Below are 21704 nucleotides of genomic sequence, written 5' to 3'. Positions count from 1 at the left end.
AAACACTTCGGGCCACCACTGTTAATATTTTAACCAATTAAGCACTCTCTAGGCCTATGGCTCAAGAACACACCCCGCTAACATCTTCACCAGTTAGTCTGTGAAAAGATGGCCACCAAAATAACTCCTGTAAAAGCCCAACAGACATAAGGAAGAGACTAAAGCCAGTGACATTCCAAAACCATGAAAATAAAAACAAATGTTTTACAATCTCTTATTGTCACCAAGAATCAATGTTCTGCCCTTCTCTATAAAATTAGACATACAAGTCAGATATGTGTCTAATAAAATGAAAAAACATGCGTTCATTCATCATTTGCTCCCAAACACACATCAACAGTCCGAGTCACTGCAACACTCACCAGAACCAGCTAAGCAGCCAGGTACTTCAATATGCGCCTAATGGAAGGTGGCAGTCTCTTTGCTGCATGAGTTTATTATAGCTTTGGCAAGTCCATGACATGGGAGAGCATCCCCAGGCACTATATCAACCAGTGCATTCACAGTAGGGCTATGTGGCCAACTGTGTGTTGATGAGTTCAAACCCTTTGGACCATGCGGCGTTTAATCTCCTGAGGTAGATATAATGAGCACCATTGACCTCGGTAACAATAAGCATCTGCTAACACCGCCAAGAAGCTGCGTTGGAACTGGACAAGCACTTTACAGAATAGATTGCTAGGCAATAATGAAGGAGGAACATTGGGGTTGTAATGAGTTCAATTATCACTGGGGTGACCAGGTGTCCTGGATTTGCCGGGACATTCCCAGTTCTTCGCGAGCTGTCCCAGCAGATTTTGGCAATTTTAATTGACAGTTGATTGCAAACAGTGGAGGGACGTTTTGTATGTGTTACAAAGCAGCACTAGTTAGCAGCCCTTATTAGAAAGCTACAGGGGCGGCTCTAGGCTCATGGCGGCCCTGGGCAGGGAGCGTAGGTAGGGGGCCCCGGTTGGAAGAGGGGATCCGAGCGGGGCAAAGCCCCCCGGAGCTCAGGAAGGTGTTTTAATAAAACGTCCAAAAAAGGCGTTAGATGACTAGTACCTGCGGCCGCTCCTACCCTTCCGAATTTGTCTCAGAACGATAACATTTAGGAGGAGGAGGTTATAGATGCTAGAGTAACAGGGAATGAAAGGATGGCGGTGGCCGTGGCTTATATACGCCTGTACCAGCGGGCCAGCAGTGGGTAGGGAAAAAAAGAAGCCAATCAGGAACTAGGAGGAATGCAGGCGCGGAGGCCAGTGAAGAGGGGGGGTTCAGGGTGTTTGGAAGTGGAACAGAGCTGGAGGCTGCCAAATCCCTGCCAGGGACCGCCACGCAAATATGTATCCATCCTCAGAGGATTATTATATTAAGGATATATATTGGCGTGGCGGCTCCTGGGGTTTGGCGGTCCTATGCAGGTGCACAGCTTGCACATGCCTAAGGCCGCCCCTGAAAGCTATTTAAATAACATGTCTAAAAATGGACTTTGTATTTATTCCCCGAGTGCCCCGTCTGTGTTTCTATATTGATGAGCGCAGTCATCTGTGCCTCTCGGATGATGTTGAATTTAGTCCTTTTTTTTATTTTTCAGAAATGTCCCGGTTTTTGGCTTTCCAAATCTAGTCACCCTAATTATCACCCTAGTTTAGGGCTATGCTCCAGTCTGCTATGAAGCCTCCGAGAATCCGAAGGAGCCCTACTATTTCCACTGCAAGCTCACCTTCAACGCCCCTTCACACACTGGACAGTAGAAATGTTTTTGTTTTGACCGTACAGTCACCCTAGGTCCAGGCTTACCATACATATGTCTGTTCTATTCTTTATCACCAGCTCCTCATGCATCCATCACATATCCAATCATCCAGTTCACTCTCATTTCACACTGCCTGCCTCTCAGCACACAACAAACCTCTGACCTCTGAATGACCTTTGCCACCACACATAAGCTACAACTACTACATAAACCCCTATAAATAAATGCTGCACACCCTTTTACACTTAAACAGCAGGAATTCACTAACCTCACCCTAATACAAAATGATTGCCAAACTGCAGTTTGACTGCAGCATTTTGTATTTTTAGTAGAATAGTTAATAAATAAATGCATTCCCCGTCATATAGGCATCCCCCCCAAAAAATCTAGTTACAAAAAAAATGTCACTTTATAGCGCTTTCAAAGGCCGCCTCTGGTTTTGGTACTAGTGAGGAAGAGTTCTAATCAGTATTCATTTTTCTTAAAGTGACAAAATGTGAAATAATATTGCCACGAAGTATGGCACTATTCCGGATAATTTGCCTTTCCGTATTTTAGCATTCAGTCGACCCTGTCACATAATTTGGTCCTCCTTTGCCGCATAATGTCAGTGACCCTGGTAATGGGTAAATGTGCAGGTTCTTTCAAACTCAGATGACATTCGGTATACCTTACATCATATCTCCCCCGGAAGTAATCTTTTCAGCTTGGATACTAAAAACTACTCAGGTCGGGTATTCCTTTTGTAGGGAGAAATAAAAGGATATGTGGCATCTAGGAGAAGCCTGATTAATTAAATGTGGAAGCAGTAGAGAGCTTGCCGTTGAGCGAGGTGGGCCTCCTTGGATGAAGAATGCTTAGAAATAAGGTATCAACAACCATACCTACAACCACCCTCTCTCTGCTCCCAAACTAGTTTTGCATTGGTAAACCCCACTGCAGTAACAAGCGCTCCCGTACAGTCATTACGACAGAGTGTTGAAACCTAACAGGCTCTGCTAACAAACTGTCCATAGCTTCCCAGAAGGAAGTGCTCTGATACCTCGTCACCCTCTCGCACTAACCCCTGCACAGCCTAAAGGCGAGATGGCTTGTTTGCATATTAAAATGTCTAGCTGCCTACTCCTCTACCCACACTCTTGCACTGCAGATAAGCTTCAGCAGTTTGTAAGCAGGGTGACAGAGTGATCACGTATTATAAGGAATAAAATACCTTCCTCTATAAGGTCGCAGAACTTCTCTCAGTGACTTGCAATTTCTGTATAATGTACGGTGCATGGTATTTTATCCCACATGTATTGTGCACAGCCAGGTTACATTGGAATCAAAGGCCGGCGCTCTTCTGTGCATGAGCAGCCTTGAAGTTTTGTACCCCAGGCTGCCATTGTTAAGTATTGGTTTGTGCACAACATGCCTAGAGGCTGACACTATCCTGTATTGTTCACACCATGGAATAATGGCAATCCGAAGTTGGTATGGTCCTGTATTACACACACACTGTTGTTGTTATACCTGAGGCTGGTTCGGGCTGTACTGTTCCCATTAGGCACAGGGTCAGACTGATTTGCATATAGCCATTTCTGAACTGGGGTGGCTGAGTGAACTAAAGAATGGTGATGGATTAAACCCAGATCAGTTGACTGGGGGTGAGTGTTTGATTTGTTCAAACGCTCCGTCCATCATCCCCTTTTGTATCGCTTTGTTCGCCCTAAGTGTGGCAGGGTATGCTCAGACGTGAGTCCCTTGTTCACTTGGCCACTGGATTCAAGATAGCCTGGCTGATGAGGATTATGAATCCGAAACCGGTCCCAGGATGCTTGTTTCCGGTCCAGGGAAGACATGGCTTGGCAGTTCGGGCTGTACTGTTCCCATGAGGCACAGGGTAGACTGATTTGCATATAGCCATGTCTGAACTGGGGTGGCTGAGTGAACTAAAGAATGGTGGTGGATTAAACCCAGATCAGTTGACTGGGGGTGAGTGTTTGATTTGCTCAAACACTCCGTCCATCATCCCCTTTTGTATCGGTATTATCCAGTATTGCACACACAGACTGGTAGTGTTATACCTGAGGCTGTAACCATTCTGTATAGCCCACAAACATGTATTATTTTAGCTGACTATGGTATCATCCTGTGTTGCACACACACACAGGTATGATTATACCTGAATATAGTATCATCCTGTGTTGCACACACACAGGTATGATTATACCTGAAACTGGTATCATCCTGTGTTGTACACACACAAGTATTATTATACCTGAATCTGGTATCATCCTGTGCTTCACACACACTGGTATTATTATACCTAAGGCTGGTATCATCCTGTATTGCACACACATTGGTATTATTATACCTGAGGCTGGTATCATGCTGTGTTGCACACACACACTGGTTTTATTATACCTGAGGTTGGCATCCTCCTGTGTTGCATACACATTGGTATTATTATACCTGAGGTTTGTATCACCCTGTGTTGCACGCACACTGGTATTATTATACCTGAGGCTGGTATCATCCTATGTTGCACACACACTGGTATTATTATACCTGAGGCTGGTATCATGCTGTGTTGCACGCACACTGGTATTATTATACCTGAGGCTGCCATCATCCTGTGCTTCACACGCACTTGTGTTATTATACCCAAGGCTGGTATCATCCTGTATTGCATACCCACTGGTATTATTATACCTGCGGCTGGTATCATTCTGTATAGCCCACACACTGGTATTATTATACCTTAGGTTGACATCACCCTGTGTTGCACACACAGGTATGATTATACCTGAAACTGGTATAATCCTGTGTTGTACACACACTAGTATTATTATACCTGAATCTGGTATCATCCTGTGCTTCACACACACTGGTATTATTATACCTAAGGCTGGTATCATCCTGTATTGCACCCACATTGGTATTATTATAACGGAGGCTGGTATCATGCTGTGTTACACACACACTGGTTTTATTATACCTGAAGTTGGCATCCTCCTGTGTTGCATACACACTGGTATTATTATAACTGAGGCTGATATCATGCTGTGTTGCACACACACTGGTTTTATTATACCTGAGGTTGGCATCCTCCTGTTTTCCATACACACTGGTATTATTATACCTGAGGTTTGTATCACCCTGTGTTGCACGCACACTGGTATTATTATACCTGAGGCTGGTATCATCCTATGTTGCACACACACTGGTATTATTATACCTGAGGCTGGTATCATGCGGTGTTGCACGCACACTGGTATTATTATACCTGAGGCTGCCATCCTCCTGTGCTTCACACGCACTTGTGTTATTATACCCAAGGCTGGTATCATCCTGTATTGCATACCCACTGGTATTATTATACCTGCGGCGGGTATCATTCTGTATAGCCCACACACTGGTATTATTATACCTTAGATTGACATCACCCTGTGTTGCACATACTGGTATTATTATACCTGAGGCTGGTATCATCCTGTATTGCATACCCACTGGTATTATTATACCTGCGGCGGGTATCATTCTGTATAGCCCACACACTGGTATTATTATACCTTAGATTGACATCACCCTGTGTTGCACATACTGGTATTATTATACCTGAGGCTGGTATCATCCTGTATTGCATACCCACTGGTATTATTATACCTGCGACGGGTATCATTCTGTATAGCCCACACACTGGTATTATTATACCTTAGGTTGACATCACCCTGTGTTGCACACAGTGGTATTATTATACCTGAGGCTGGTATCATCCTATGTTGCACACACACTGGTATTATTATTCCTGAGGCTGATATCGTTATGTATAGCCCGCACACTGGTATTATTATACCTTAGGTTGACATCACCCTGTGTTGCACACACTGGTATTATTATACCTGAGGCTGTTATCATCCTATGTTGCACACACACTGGTATTATTATACCTGAGGCTGATATCGTTATGTATAGCCCGCACACTGGTATTATTATACCTTAGGTTGACATCACCCTGTGTTGCACACACTGGTATTATTATACCTGAGGCTGTTATCATCCTATGTTGCACACACACTGGTATTATTATACCTGAGGCTGATATCATTCTGTATAGCCCACACACTGGTATTATTATACCTTAGATTGACATCACCCTGTGTTGCACATACTGGTATTATTATACCTGAGGCTGGTATCATCCTGTATTGCATACCCACTGGTATTATTATACCTGCGGCGGGTATCATTCTGTATAGCCCACACACTGGTATTATTATACCTTAGGTTGACATCACCCTGTGTTGCACACACTGGTATTATTATACCTGAGGCTGGTATCATCCTATGTTGCACACACACTGGTATTATTATTCCTGAGGCTGATATCGTTATGTATAGCCCGCACACTGGTATTATTATACCTTAGGTTGACATCACCCTGTGTTGCACACACTGGTATTATTATACCTGAGGCTGTTATCATCCTATGTTGCACACACACTGGTATTATTATACCTGAGGCTGATATCGTTATGTATAGCCCGCACACTGGTATTATTGTGCCACAGGCGGGTTTCATCTTGTATTGCTCACACCCTGGTGTTTTTGTATTCTAATACCGCATTGTTCTCTTTATGCACCCCCAGGCAGTTCTGTGCACCATAGGTGAGGCACTTGTTATATTACCATCAGCCTGTTGTGCGCATACCCCAGTGTTATCGTGCCCCAAGGCTGTCTACAGCCGGTATTGTGACCCCTGCGAATAGTGCACCCCTAGGCTGGGTTCATCGTATGCTGCTCATAGTAAGGGCACCCCGAAGCTGGCATCAGTTTTGTGCACACCCTGCTACAGTGTACCCTAGGGCTGTCCTCTTCCTGTATTGTGCACAGCCGGGTATCATTCCACCCCGAGGCCAGCACTGCTCTATTTTGCACCCCCCCCGCTATTCCTGCACCCCGAAGCTGGCATCACCTCGGACCGTGCACCCCCGCAGCTCGCCTTCCACGCCCGCTGCTTTGTGCATGGGCCACACCGGTAATAACACACGCGCCCTCCCCTGTGGCATGCTTCCATCTGCGGTGTTTCTGTGCAGGGGAGGGGTCGGTAGATTCCCGGGCGCGCAGACCCTGCCGCTCCAGGGGGTCCTGTCCCCGCCCTGCGCCCGCCCGCCCCTGGCACCGGGGCGCAGGGCGGCCCCGGACATGGATGCTCGCGGTGAGATACAAAGACACGGAGCGGGAGAGCGGGGAGCGGCCAAGCCGTGTGATCCGGGGGTCGCGGGGGGGCCAGGAGCGGGGGCACACACACCCAGGGCAGCATGGAGGGCGCGGGGCACAGGGTGTGGCCGGGAGGGGCGCGGCGTCCTTACCTGTAGCCGCCTGCGTCTGATGATGCCCGAATCATCCATGGCACACGGCAGCGATGAGGTGAGGCGGAGAGAGCCCCCGGCGAGCGGCTCCGAGAGCAGGGAGGAGGAGGGAGGGAGGGGCGGGTGATACAGAGGGGAGGAGGAGGAGAGGACGATACAGGCAGATGGAGGGATGCAGAGAGGGAGCTAAAGGGAGGGAGCTTGAGCGAAAACAGAGGGCGATGCAGACAGATGGAGCGACACCGAGGAGAGGAGGAAGGTACAGACGGAGTGATACAGAGAGGGAACTAACGCGAGGGAGTTGTAGAGGTGAAAGAGAAAGATGTAAACAGACGGAGAGCTAGAACGATGGAGCTCAAGATGGGAGAAAAGGAGATAAAGAGAGCCAGAGAGAAGCAGGGAGAGAAAGAAGAAGGGAGTGAAAAGATACAGGCAGATGAAGAGATACTAAGGGAACTAAGCACTGGAGCTTCAGATCGCAGACAGCAGATACAGCTGAGCTGAGAGATACTAAAAAAGAGCTAAAGAGAGACTTTAATGGTGAGGAGATGAAGCCGTGTCGTGATAAAGAGATGCAGAGTGAGGGAGATGATAACATGAGATAGGGATACAAAGAGTTTGAGATACAACCGGTGTAGGTACATAGAACAACACGTAAAGGAAGGGGGTCAGGATATACTGGGACAAGGATACACAGAGAGGGAGATGGCCATGGATAAAGGACAGGGAGATGGAGAAAAGAAGGCGAGAGAGTTATGGGCAGTCGTGGATATAACAAGGGTCACACAGCCACAGAGACACACAGAGATGCGGGCAGATGTGAAGGTACAAAAGAGCTGGGATACATAGAGGAACATGTAAAGAGAGATACCGTGAGACAGACACCCAAAGGGACACACAGGGAGAGGATGGCACGGAGAGACAATGAGTAGGTGATACAGCAAGAGGTGGAGATCAAGGACCGGGCAGGCTTTTCTCTAGATCCTTGACGTTGTATAGACCACTTGGCTACATCATATGAAAAACAGTTTTCCTACTGAAAAGAATTCTGCGCACAGGATCAGAAGGTTGGGCCTTCGAAGCCTGCTTGACTCCTCTGGGCAGCTTGGGGGAGTACTCAAGGCCCAACTCCTGGTACTTAATGTGACGTGTGAGCTACTTATAGCAGAATCACACAGTCCACGAAGATAAATGTGCAGTCAAGTTCTCAGTTTAAACAGAAAATGATGAATGCTATAAATCACAGGGTAAAGTACAGTAACATCAGGAAAACAGGGAACATTTGAAGTTTCTGGCCCCAAGCGTTCTCTTGATATCAAAGGAACAGCTACAAGGTAAGGGGCTTGTCGCCCGAGTTGATCCAGGGTCCCCTCAGCCAAATCTCTCTCTTAGAAGACAATCACGTGCCACAGTTAGCCTATGAAAGTTCAGCACCCCGGAGAGCTCCGGAGCTGCTTTTGAGGCTGCCACACTTTACATCGGCTGCTTATGGGCAGCACTGTGGGGCGCAGACGTATGAATCAACAATAATGCAGTTCTGATGGCCCTATCCTCAAGACAGTTCCTCACAGCGTCCACACGGCTGTAGTTTAGTGCTTCTTGTCAGAGCTGCTGCTGAAATAAGCAAACATCCCAACTTTGATATTAAATCTGAATAAAGTTATTGAGCCCCTAATTGCGGCAGTCAAAATATATTTTCCCTCTGTCTTGCTCGCCACCCAAGGGACCTCGGTTCATTTAGTAACTTGTAGTTTGAGTCAAGGAGAGTCACAAAGTACCAGAAGCAAAGTCTAGGGATTTACAGCCTGATTCATCAAGCCGAAATCGGCTCGCAAAGGGCCAGATTCTGAGAATCTGGTCTTTGCGAGCGCTATTTTTGCATTTGGGATTCATCATCCCAAATGCAAAAATCGGTAATAGCGATTTCGCTATTTTGCGAGGATTTACATTTAAGGAATCTCTATTTGAGATTCCTTAAATGCAATTCATCATCCATTTAAAAAATGCAAATTCGCAATTTCGGCCCGCTATTTACCGCGAGGTCAAACCTCATAGTAAATAGCGAAAACTTAGAAAAATGCTTTTAAAAGCATTTTTCTAAGTTGCATGTTGCACACACACATGTCCTTTGGACATGTGTGTGCGCAACACCTGTTTCAATTTGCATTTAAGGGGTGCTACAGGGTGTTCTTTGGACACCCCTGGCACCCTTTAAATCGCTATCTTATTTGCGATTAGCTAATTGCTAATCGCAAATAAGGAATACTCCCCATTCATTCCTATGGGCCTTTTGGCCCATAGGAATGAATGGGGAGTTATTCCTTATTTGCGATTAGCAATTTGCTACTCGCAAATAAGGAATGTGTAGGAATCGCTATTTATTTAGCAATTCCTACATGAATTCGTTATGAATCGCTATTAGGGGCTCGCAAAATGGGAGATTGATGAATCAGGCTGTTACTGTTGCAGACTAAAATTGCTCTTCCCCAGGGTACTGGGGCACTGACTGAGCTAGGCCGCTAAAGAGTTAGGGCACCCAAACATTTGAACTATTGCAAGCAAGCATCCAAGTAAGATCAGAGCCCAGATCCCTGACGTCTACACACACATGAACCGTCCATAAATAACTGTGACAACTGGGACTGGGAAGCCTTGCTAATCTTATGGGGAGAGATTCATTTCGAACTCAGTGGTGAATTGAAGGGGTACTTTTGAAAACTTTAGAAGCCAGACAGACATTGGTAAATGTATTTTCTCTTGCAAAAGGAGTGAATGCGTGAGTTAGTGGACTGGCCGGTCAGAGGGTGTGAAAGCGGAGTCATGTGAAAACCCTCTTCAGAGACAGGGGCTCATTGTCCATGGCCCCTGAATTTCCAGGCCTTTGTTTCTAGTAAAGAACACTCCAACCTCCTACATCAAATGGTCCCCAGTGCTTAATTTGTGGCTATGGTAGCAAGTGGTGCAGTGCTTAAATTGTAAACAAATAAGTGCCAGGGCTCTAGTCAGGAGGCCGCTGCAGTTTGCACCACGCATTGCCCCTGCTATGCTGCCAATGGTAGTAACAACACAACTACTAACCGTCACAGTCCTACTAGTGTGATAATTCGGACTATTTCCAGCCCCAAACTTTAACAAGGGTTTAAGAAGGCAATAATGAACTGTTGTTGTGACCATCTATAAATTAGCCTGACAGCGCCACCTTGTGGCAGACTGTCACAATCACGGTGTTGACAATTAAGTGCCGGTGCTGAGCACCAGAAATCATCAGCTCAAATTAAGCACTGAAGTGGTGGCTACCTGCACTTGTTTGGGACTCAAAATTAATTTTAATCACCAGGCCCTGACCTATGACAAGAGCGAGAAAGGAAAAGCGGAAGGTGAATGAAGGTTAAAAGTGACCCTCGAAGCAGCCTGAAAAGTTAGCAACCACCCTGCTGTGACTACACACGTCATTGAGCTCCCAAGTCAACGTTACCCTCTGTTGTGGAGTACAGACACTGTGATGTTGCCGGACCCCAGCTCCCTTGTTGCAGAGGAGTGTCTTGGCGCTGAACTGTCAACTGCATATGAAAGCACACACCGACTTTCATAGCCTCTGATGTATCCTGTGACCCATTTTTTCCAGCTGTATCCTACCTGTTTAGGATCATAACCTAAAGACAGAGTAGTTTGAGACTTAGGGTGTTCTTTCGCCAGAGCTTGTTTTACTGTATACTGTGTGAGCTAGTAATTAAAAAAATATATTTATAGGATTTTAGAAAGACAAGGGGACGGGGGTCCCAGGGTGGTCACAGCACATGAGAAAAACAGGAGAACAAAGAAAAGACACTATCACATTGGCAACATGAGCAGCATACAATGTCTCATGGTAGTTACAAAAAGGGAACGTGGGAAGATCAAGTGGGCAGGTCCTCGTTACTAAAAGTCATACAATCAGGTACACATCTTAGTGACTCGTTCCATCCCTCTCAAACACGCTGTCTGACAACAGTCGCCTCAGTCAGACTCATTGTAAGGTATCCGGCATGGTGGTATTTGGCTTCACCCTGGCCTTGTCCCCAATAACATAGGTCTTGATGGAAGTCAAATTCACTCAAACGTATACATCCTGTCCATAATTATCGTGGTCAAGCATTCCATGGAATATATGTACCACACCTTAGACCACCGAAATGAAGGACTTGGTGGGAGACTGCTCTTCCAGGTGTGGGCAATTGTTAGTCTTCCCAGCTAAAAGGAAAAAGGTGAGCAGTTTGCCCCTAGGTGTAGTGTATGGATACATTGAGTCCTCCCCAGCCTCTCCCAACAAGAGCACCAGAGAGTCCATTGGCAGGGCACCGAACAAATCCGGTGGATTAAGAAAAGCACTTCCGACCAGAAGCGTTTTACACATATACAGGGCCACCACACAAGTAAATGGGCTTCATATGCCCTCCAGCAGAGAGCTGAAGTTCCAGCAATGGCATGAAGCTGAACTGGGGTGAAATACAATCTCGTGAGGATTTTGTAGGAATTAGCCTTATGTAGTAAACAAATAGAAGTCCTGGTCAAACGCTACCAGATCCTCGGTCAGATGTCCTCAGCAATATTGATAGCTAAATGTTGTTCCCATCGGGACTGGTTAGGGTGTTGCAGCGGCTGGGAAAGGCCACTTATGACTGAAAAAAGGTGAAAATTGGAATGTTGGGAGCTCCATTGAAGACAATGGAGTTCTCCGGACCCTCTAATGCCGGTAGAAGCCGGAGCATCAACATTCCAATGTTTGTTCACTACAACAGCGGTTGCTGTGAAGAAAGGCCTCACTAAGCCTGAGGCAATTTCAACCCCATAGGGCTCTGTGAAGCCTTTGTTTTGCAAATTATAACATTCTGCCCTCTATGGGTGAAATGTTCTAATATCCTTTGAGTCCTCCATAGCGGGCTTAACCAGCCACTAAAGGCCTGCTCTCCTGTTAAAGGTTTTAACGGTGGAGCCGGCCTTTAATGGTCAGTAGAGTGCAGAGAGTCGCTACCACCCCCCCCCAAACACCTCTGGCAGCACCCTCAAAGACATGAAAAATAAAACAGATTTAAAACAAGTTTTACTATCACTTTATTTTTCTTCTACATGACTGTTATGTTATGTTACAGTACTTTATATAGCGCTCAGCTGCCCCAGCAAAGGGGCATCCCGGCACTTTGCAACAGAAAAATGACTGACTTCAGAGAAGGGGTTAGAGCATGGAACGAGCAGGCTTACTTTCGGGGGAAAAGGTGGGTTTTGACAGCCCTTCTGAAATCCAAAAGGTTTTCCCGTTCGGGTATATGTGCCGGCAGGGAGTTCCACAGTTTAGCCGCTAGATAGCAGAAGGAACGTCCTCCCGCTCGGCAGCGCTTGATCCGGGGTATCTTGGCCAAATGTTGGCCAGCAGAACGCAGTATGCGGGTCGGAACATACGGGGTGAGAAGATTGCAGAGCATTTATGGGGTGGCAAGTTTTAACATTTTGAAGGAGAGGCAGAGTGTCTTAAACTGGATACGCTGAGCCATAGGGAGCCAATGAAGTCTCCGGGTGGTATCAGAGATAGAACAGAACCGAGGAAGGCCTACTAAAGCTCTGGCGGCCGCATTTTGAATGCGCTGCATCCAGCAGATCTCAGCTTGATTAGCTCCCAGAAGCAAGGAACAGGCGTAGTCCAGCCGAGAAAGCACCGTGGCCTGGACTATCAGCTGCCTTTCAGATGAATCAAAAAACTTGAGGACAGGCCTTAGGCCTCGTAGACTACTGAAACATGTGGCTGCAACTTTCTTTGTCTGGTAGCAGAAACTAAGGGAGGAGTCTAACCACACACCCAAGTTTTTAACTTCTGATTAGGGTTTGAGGGCTTTACCCAGGGCAGTGGGCCACCAATGGTCCCCCCATATATCGACGTTCTTTCCAACCAGTAACACCTCTGTCTTATTTGCATTTAATTGAAGACAGTTAGATGTCATCCACTGTGCCACGGTGGCAAGGCCACTTCTGAACCTGGAGACGTTTGGAGCTGCTGCCTCGGTCAAAGCAACCACCAGCTGAGTGTCGTCAGCATATGAGACGATGGCAAGGTCCCACTGGCTGGCGACATCAGCTAGCGGCCGGACGTACAGGTTAAATAAAGTGGGGCTTAATGCCGAGCCCTGTGGAACACCTTGTTCAATCGGGTGTGCCTGAGATAGAAAGGGAGGGGTGGACACACAAAAGGACCTCTCGGTCAGAAATGATCTGAACCAGGCCAAGGCCAGATCGGTAATCCCCGCCTCCTCAAGCCGGTAGAGCAGAATCTTATGGGAGACAGTGTCGAAGGCGGCACTGAGATCCAACAGGATCAGTGCCGCCGTTTGACCATGGTCAAGAATGTTTCGTAGATGTTCCGTCATGGCCAAGAGAGCAGTCTCGGTGCTATGGCCAGCACGAAAGCCATGTTGCGTCTCATTAAGGAGGTTATTAACGCTCAGAGTGTTAGTGAGCACGGTATTAACATGGGATTCTGCCACCTTCGTTATCCAGGGAAGGAGAGAGATAGGCCTGAAGTTCTCAGGCTTTGTAGGGTCCAGATTCGGTTTCTTGAGGATCGGAGAGACCCATGCCTGTTTCCATTTCACCGAGACAGTCGCGGATGAAAAGGAGGCGTTGATCAATTGGTGTAGCGGGGGCATACAGGTCAGAGAAAAATCTCTGAACTGCACGGGTTTAAGTGGGTCCGCTGGAGAGCCAGACTTAATTTTCCCCGCCAACTTACTGAATTCTTCCCAGGAGATCTCAGGGATAGCCGTCAGGTTAGAGGCTAAAACAGGCCTGGTAAAAAGAGAGGGGGTGGGCATAGCCATGACAGGGAAAGAACGATAAATGGCCCGTATTTTTTCAACAAAAAGGAGGCCAATGTCTCGCATTGGGGTTGCGATGCAGATATGGACACCGGAGCTTTTCTTGTACTGAGATCTTTGAGAATTGTAAAGTTGATTTTTGCAGGATTAGAGCTCATTTTGATCTCAGCAGCGTAATACTCTGCTCTAGCCCTACAAACCGCTCTGTGGTATGTTTTGAGTTCTGCTAGGTAGCGCGTTTTGTGTTCGGGGGCATAATCTTTCCTCCATTGGCGCTCATATCTTTTACAAGCCTTCCTAAGGACGGTGAGGGAGTCATTATACCAGGGGTTAGAGTCATGTGTACGACCTCTAATCCATGTTGCCGGTATCAAAGTGTCCAGTGCCCGAGTGATCCAGGCGCAGAACGAATCATATCCCACCTCGACATCAGTCAAAGGGCCTAACGGGTCAGCTCCTAGAAGAGCATGAAAGTCTTCCAAACAAAGCTTACGCCACGGTCTTTTATATACCAAGCGTTGCGTGTTATTCTGTGGAGATAACGACAAGGGAGTGATCACTTCAACCAAGAGTTGGTCAGACCAGGCCATAGGAATGGGTGTCGATGCAATGGCCCCTTCCATGTTGGTAAAGATGGGATCTAGCAGATGGCCTCCTATATGTGTAGGGCTTTTAACTATTTGGTGTAACTGAAATGCGGCTAAATCGGCAAGCATGGTACGGATTGCCTGGTCCTGGTCCAAATCAAAGTGGAAGTTAAGGTCGCCCAAGATGCTAAAATTGGCCCACTCCACAGCAAAAGCTCCGACAGTTTCTAACAAGGTAGTATTAAAACCGGATGTGGGTCCGGGGGTCTATATATAAGTAGACCGGGGAGGGAGAAGTGAGTGCTCACGGCTGTGTGCCGAGTCTTGGGTGTGGGACCAGGGTGGTGACAATACTGGAGGGGAACTGGTGGGCACCGTTATCAGTGCACATGATGGTTTGGCTGTCTGTCTCAGGACAGCCAAACCATCATGCGCACTGAAGCTCTCTCCAACCCGACCAGCATTGCCAGGTTGGAGAGAGCAGGCACAGGTTCCCAGTCTGTCTGGGAGCACAAATTCATGGCGCTCAGACCAATACCGAAGCCGCTTTCATGCATGAGAGCAGCTTCAGGACTGGCCGAGGGGCCGTCTGGGAGCCTGTGCCTGCCTGCAGTGGAGAGAAGAGGAGAGCAATGCCGGAGGGCAGCAGGTAAATTCTTTTTTCTCTTTTTTTGATGTCTTCGCCCATCCACACCCCTGACCTCTCTCCGCCTGCCTCTTTTCCCTGGCATGAGCCGCTCCTGCTTCATCCACATAATATGGTGTAGAGGGATGGCGGAGCATCCCTGTTCAAAGAGCACCCAAGGCTTGGAATAGACGAGACGATGCCAGTGGAGAGTGGATGCAATTAGCAGACAGGAATGTAGTGTTTTAGATTAGGAATCCCACAGCCCTATGTCAGACATTCTCCTATACATTGTTGCTCATGGTATTCTTGGTGTGGAAGTATGCCACACAAATTGTGGCAATTGGTTTTGGGCATGCTAAATAGTGTTGCAAGGGATCCGGAGGGGCAAAGTGTGTGTCACCTAGAGTACTACATACACCCCTGTGACTTCCCCACACGTCTAGATAGAATAGTTCTTGCTGATTATTAAGATCAGCTAGAGTAGACAGGGTATGTAGTTCATCTTCAAGGCATTATTACGGCCTAGTCATGATATCTCTAGCGTACTCCAGCAATAGAGAACTTTAAATAAGGCATCCAGCACAGGAGGTATGTTGTGTTTATAGAGTGAATGGATGGGTCTAGTCAAGGAGATCCCTAGGTAACACAGAGAGGTGGCATCCCATGCCAGGCTAAAAGTGGCGAGCAAGAACCAGCTCCTATGAGTGTGATCTGCTACCCCAATGCCCGTAGACTTTGCGTAGTTAATGCTCAAGCCTGAGGCAGTTTTGAATTGTTTTAATTTGTCAAACAGCAGTGGGAGAGACGTATCTAGAAAAGTGAGGAGGCACAATTGGTCATCGGCAAAAAGTGCTAGTTTGTACTATTCTCCATCCACCTCAAACCCTCGGATCCTGGGTTTGCTTCGAGGTTGTGAACTAGCAGCTCCATCATGAGTGCAAAAATCAGTGCTTAATTTGTAATAAATGAATTGCAGGTGCTTAAAATTGTGCCAAGGAGACCACAGCCCCGGTGGACACTCTCCCTGCCCCAGTCTCTATCTTCTAACCTTGATCTGTTGTCTGTCCCCTAAGTCTTTGCTCTAAGAGTCTATCCTCTCACCTCTCTAATTGTTTTCTATCATCTTTGTCACACCTGGTGTGTTACCTTATTCCCTGTATTTCAGATTTGCCCTGTATTCATTCTAGCCCTTCCCTTTTTCCTCTTCACTTTTATCCATGCTCTGCTCTCTCTCCACTCGATCTCGATCTTGGCTCTTTACTAGCACTCTTCTAGCAGTAATTAGCTGTTTCTCCGTTTTATCATATATATGCTTTTTTTCCTCTGTCCTGTCCTCTACGTCCTTTCATTCTATCTTCTCTCTTCTTAATGCTCTCTTCTTCACGTCATGGCTGCTTTCTATTTGTATCTGATTTGTTTTCCTTTTCTTCTACTTAGCTCCGTCTTATCTATCTCCTCTCCTGTTGTTCCTTTCTCCTCTTTACTCCTGCTCTCTTTCTATCCTCTATAACACTGCTGCTGCCTGTGACCCCTGTCGTCAGCCTGTACATGTCCCTGCTATTTTGAAATCTGTGTTTTCCTGTTGTCATTCCTAAAGAAGTGGAAGTTGGCGTGTTTTACTTTCTTACCTACACCGAGTGCAAAAAAAAAATGTTTACCAGCCAGTCAACATGCAATGTATGTTATTCTTTTTATTTTGAATTTGAACAATTAATATTGAGACCACCACCTGCAGGGTCAGAAATTGTAGCCCCGGCCCTGTGAAAGAAGTGCCGGTGCTGAGCACCTGAAAGCACCTTCTCAAATTAAGCACTGGCAAAATTAGTGGAGATTGGGCATTCCTGTCAGGTGTGAGCTGTTGAATAAAAAAGATATTACCTATACCAAGGAAATTCCTCTGAACAGGTAATCCACACTTTAAAATCAGGAAATGACAGCAGTAAGCCTGATGAAGCAGAACAAGCATAGAAAAATGTCAAAAAAGTGTCTACAGTGAAAAAAGTCCGGCAGCTTAAAACAGCAAAAGATATGAGGAAAACAGAAATGAGAAGAGAAAATCCAGGGAAGATGACACCCCAACTGCCCTTTATTTGCATGTTTTGATTTACCAATGACAGGCCATGAGGGGCAAGTAAGGGCTGTTCATAAATGTGCTAAAAGAATAGATGATGGACGGAATGCAGAATTAATTAAACATTCACCCCAGACACAGATCTGGGTTAAATCCATTGTTTTTTTACACGCCACACCATTCCAGTTTAGACCGTGCCAATGCAAATCAGTATTGACCCTGTTACACATGAGAACAGTCTAACCCGAGTGAAAGGGTATGCCCAGACGTGGGTCCCGTACTCTCCATGCCACTGGATGGCGTCAACCTAGCCTGGCTGATGAGGGGTGATGCCCCGAAACCAGTCCCAGGATGCTTATTTCCTGGCAGTTCGGGCTGGACTGTTCCCATTAAGAACAGGGTCAAGACTGATTTGCATATGATTGAGTCTGAACTGGAATGGCATGGGGAGCAAAAAAACGATGGATTTAGGCCATGATCGGTGTACTTGGGTGAATGTTTGACATTGTGCAGAATTCTGTCCATCAATTGTTCTTTTTGCGTTCGTAAATGTGCAACAGTTGTATCTTCATCCTTAGCAAAAGTTGATGTGGTACAGACTACAGTGAGGGCCTGATTTAGAGTTTGATGAAGAGACTCTCCCTCTCTGCCAAACCCTTGGTCCGCGTGCCTGATTTACAGGTGGGCGGATGGGCCTGCAGTATCTCACCAATGGAGACTACTCCGGCTCTGTTGCCGACATAGTGCTCCGACAGCCCAATGGAGTACAGCCATCTGATTTTTGGTGATTCAACCACCCGCCCAAATTTGAGTGAGCCGTCAAATGGCCAATGTTCACTGTTCATAACTGCTGGGTAAATCCTGGCAGTATGGGACAGTTACCCCTATACCATGGGGGCAGCTCTCATGTTCTGGTGGCCATTAGTTTTTGATTGTTCAAAAATAAACTCCCGTTTTGGGAGTTTTATTTTTGAAAAACCAAAACCATGTTAAAAGTTTGACGAATATCCTTTAATTTGATGGTACTGTCAGTCAGACTTACATTGACATGAACCGCTGTTAAGCTGGTTCCTGCCAATGACAAGAGATATCTGCAGGGCTGGTGGACTTCTCTAAACATGGGTACTTAGTCAAGGCGACAGAGTATTTTACCTCCTTGACAGAGTACAAAGCGTACTCCACCCTCTAAATTGGGCTCTGAATCGATTTTTAGTTGCTGCTATCTTTTGTTATCTTTCTGGGATAACCCAGGCCTGGTTTCATCTTTCTGCAGGGTGCAAGGTACGAACCAAAGTGAGGTCTGGGGGCTTTTATCAAGATGCTAGCCAGGCCAGTGGAGTTTTGAGTTGGTTGCCTATCTAACAAACAAGGATGATCCAACCATTCCTTGATTTCCATTTGTGAATCCGAAGTATTTGGTGGCTTTGGAAATAACTTTGCCATGCTGTACCTGGTCCCGCCTCTCAAACATTCCCCAGTAGGGTTCAGGTCCTTGAGTACTTGAGCTCAGTGCTTGGAATTGAAAAATAGAAGTGGAGTTACTCTGCCCCAGAGTACCTGCTTATTTCTGAGAAGTGCCGGTACTCACCAGTTAAAAGTAGTACAATTTTCTTGAGAAGTGCAGGTACTCTCCCTCTCAAAATAAAAAAAGTGCTGGTACTCAGTACCGGCCCATTTAAAGCACTGCTTGAGTCTGACCACAAAGGTCAGCCGAGGAGGCTGCAGAGTGATGTTCTAAATACTGTACTCCTTGTAAGCAGTGTTCAGGCCAGAAGGGAGCGCTTGCAGCAGGAACGTTTCAAAAGTTAGCAGCCCCCGATTCATCAGCAGGGTCTGGGAAAGGGCTGGCAACCATCTCCAGCACTTAGGGACAAGGGTCCCCAGTTCTCTTTAACCCACCCCTCTCCACCCCTCTGTGATCCTCTCTCTACATCAATGGTACCCTCTCCCCTCCTCCATCCTCTCTCCGCGTTACCGGATCCTTGCTACCTTCACATCCCCCCCCCTTCTTTCTCCATATGCGCCTGATAATATTTTCTCATCGCTGAGTGCCTTATCTCCCCACATCCGTCTGACACTTTCCTCTCATCCCATTTACTCCGTACCCACGTCCCTCTGGCCATCTCCAGCCACCTCTCAGACCCGATGTCTCGCAGCACGCACCTGTACCACTTTAGACCTATTTCTCTCTGGCGCCACTGACCACTCCTTTCCCCGTCTAGCGTCGCTCTCCTGCGCGGGTCCCCTGTAGCACTGCCCTTCTCTGCCCTCTCGCACCACCTTCCTTGGATATTGTCTCTTGAACTACATCCTGATTTGTTGCTCCCCCTCCTATCCCCCTCCATCTAATCTTCTCCCACGCGTTCCTCTCTCCCCGTCCCGGGCAGTGTCACTCTCTCTGTGAACTCAGCTGACAGGAGTGTCACCTCACAGCCGCCCTCACAGCCGCGGGAGCCTCTCAATCTCTGACTCAGAGCCTCGGCGTGGCAAGAAGCCCTGACGCACCGCGGCGGTGTCCTAAAGAGATCCCAGCGTGCTTCTGGGACAGGCCTGCGTGATGACCTCACCGGTGAGCGGACAGAATTACCTCACCACTGAAACTTTTCAAAGCGCCCGGGTGAGGGAATCACTTCACCAGAGCACCTGAGCCCAGGCGGGAGTACATCCCCGCCGCTCCACAGCCTCTTAGTCACGGCAGAATGACCCCGCTACTGCCCCTCATCGGAGTACCTGAGACCAGGGGAAATAACCTCACTGCACCTCATCAGAGCACCACAGACCAGGGGGAATAACCTCACTGCACCTCATCAGAGCACCACAGAGCAGGGGGAATAACCTCACTGCACCTCATCAGAGCACCTGAGCCCAGGTGGAAGTACATCCCGCCGCTCCACAGCCTCTAAGTCACGGCAGAATGACCGCGCTACTGCCCCTCATCAGAGCACCACAGACCAGGGGTAATAACCTCACTGCACCTCATCAGAGCACCTGAGACCAGGGGGAATAACCTCACTGCACCTCATCAGAGCACCTGAGACCAGGGGAAATAACCTCACTGCACCTTATCAGAGCACCACAGACCAGGGGGAATAACCTCACTGCACCTCATCAGAGCACCTGAGCCCAGGTGGAAGTACACCCCCGCCGCTCCACAGCCTCTTAGTCACGGCAGAATGACCGCGCTACTGCCCCTCATCAGAGCACCACAGACCAGGGGGAATAACCTCACTGCACCTCATCAGAGCACCGCAGACCAGGGGGAATAACCTCACTGCACCTCATCAGAGCACCACAGAGCAGGGGGAATAACCTCACTGCACCTCATCAGAGCACCTGAGCCCAGGTGGAAGTACATCCCGCCGCTCCACAGCCTCTAAGTCACGGCAGAATGACCGCGCTACTGCCCCTCATCAGAGCACCACAGACCAGGGGTAATAACCTCACTGCACCTCATCAGAGCACCTGAGACCAGGGGGAATAACCTCACTGCACCTCATCAGAGCACCTGAGACCAGGGGAAATAACCTCACTGCACCTTATCAGAGCACCACAGACCAGGGGGAATAACCTCACTGCACCTCATCAGAGCACCTGAGCCCAGGTGGAAGTACACCCCCGCCGCTCCACAGCCTCTTAGTCACGGCAGAATGACCGCGCTACTGCCCCTCATCAGAGCACCACAGACCAGGGGGAATAACCTCACTGCACCTCATCAGAGCACCGCAGACCAGGGGGAATAACCTCACTGCACCTCATCAGAGCACCACAGACCAGGGGGAATAACCTCACTGCACCTCATCAGAGCACCTGAGACCAGGGGAAATAACCTCACTGCACCTCATCAGAGCACCACAGACCAGGGGGAATAACCTCACTGCACCTCATCAGAGCACCACAGACCAGGGGGAATAACCTCACTGCACCTCATCAGAGCACCTGAGACCAGGGGAAATAACCTCACTGCACCTCATCAGAGTACCTGAGACCAGAGGAAATAACCTCACTGCACCTCATCAGAGCACCACAGACCAGGGGGAATAACCCTACTGCACCTCATCAGAGCACCTGAGTCCAGGCGGGAGTACGTCCCCACCGCTCCACAGCCTCTAAGTCACGGCAGAATGACCGCGCTACTGCCCCTCATCAGAGCACCACAGACCAGGGGGAATATCCTCCCTGCACCTCATCAGAGCACCTGAGACCAGGGGAGGAATACCCTCACTGCACCTCATCAGAGCACCTGAGACCAGGGAAATAACCTCACTGCCCCTCATCAGAGCACCACAGACCAGGGGGAATAACCCCACTGCACCTCATCAGAGCACCTGAGCCCAGGCGGGAGTACATCCCCGCCGCTCCACAGCCTCTAAGTCACAGCAGAATGACCGCGCTACTGACTCTCATCAAAGCACCACAGACCAGGGGGAATAACCTCACTGCACCTCATCAGAGCACCACAGACCAGGGGAAATAACCTCACTGCA

General features: G+C 47.9%; 1 protein-coding gene across 1 annotated transcript in view; it reads right to left on the bottom strand.

Annotated features, from left to right (window-relative positions):
• MAST1 (microtubule associated serine/threonine kinase 1) overlaps nt 1-7131 on the bottom strand; it is a 419095-nt gene extending 411964 nt beyond the window's left edge. The window contains exon 1 of the mRNA XM_078689234.1: nt 7093-7131. Within this exon, the coding sequence (XP_078545360.1) occupies nt 7093-7131 (39 nt within the window). The remainder of the gene's footprint in view (nt 1-7092) is intronic.
• Between the last annotated feature and the right edge of the window lie 14573 nt (nt 7132-21704).

Source organism: Lissotriton helveticus, chromosome 1_1 (genome assembly GCF_964261635.1).
Source record: "Lissotriton helveticus chromosome 1_1, aLisHel1.1, whole genome shotgun sequence".
Lineage (NCBI taxonomy): Eukaryota > Metazoa > Chordata > Amphibia > Caudata > Salamandridae > Lissotriton > Lissotriton helveticus.
The sequence above is the reverse complement of the archived record's forward strand: the minus strand, read 5'-3'. Positions and strand labels throughout refer to the sequence as shown.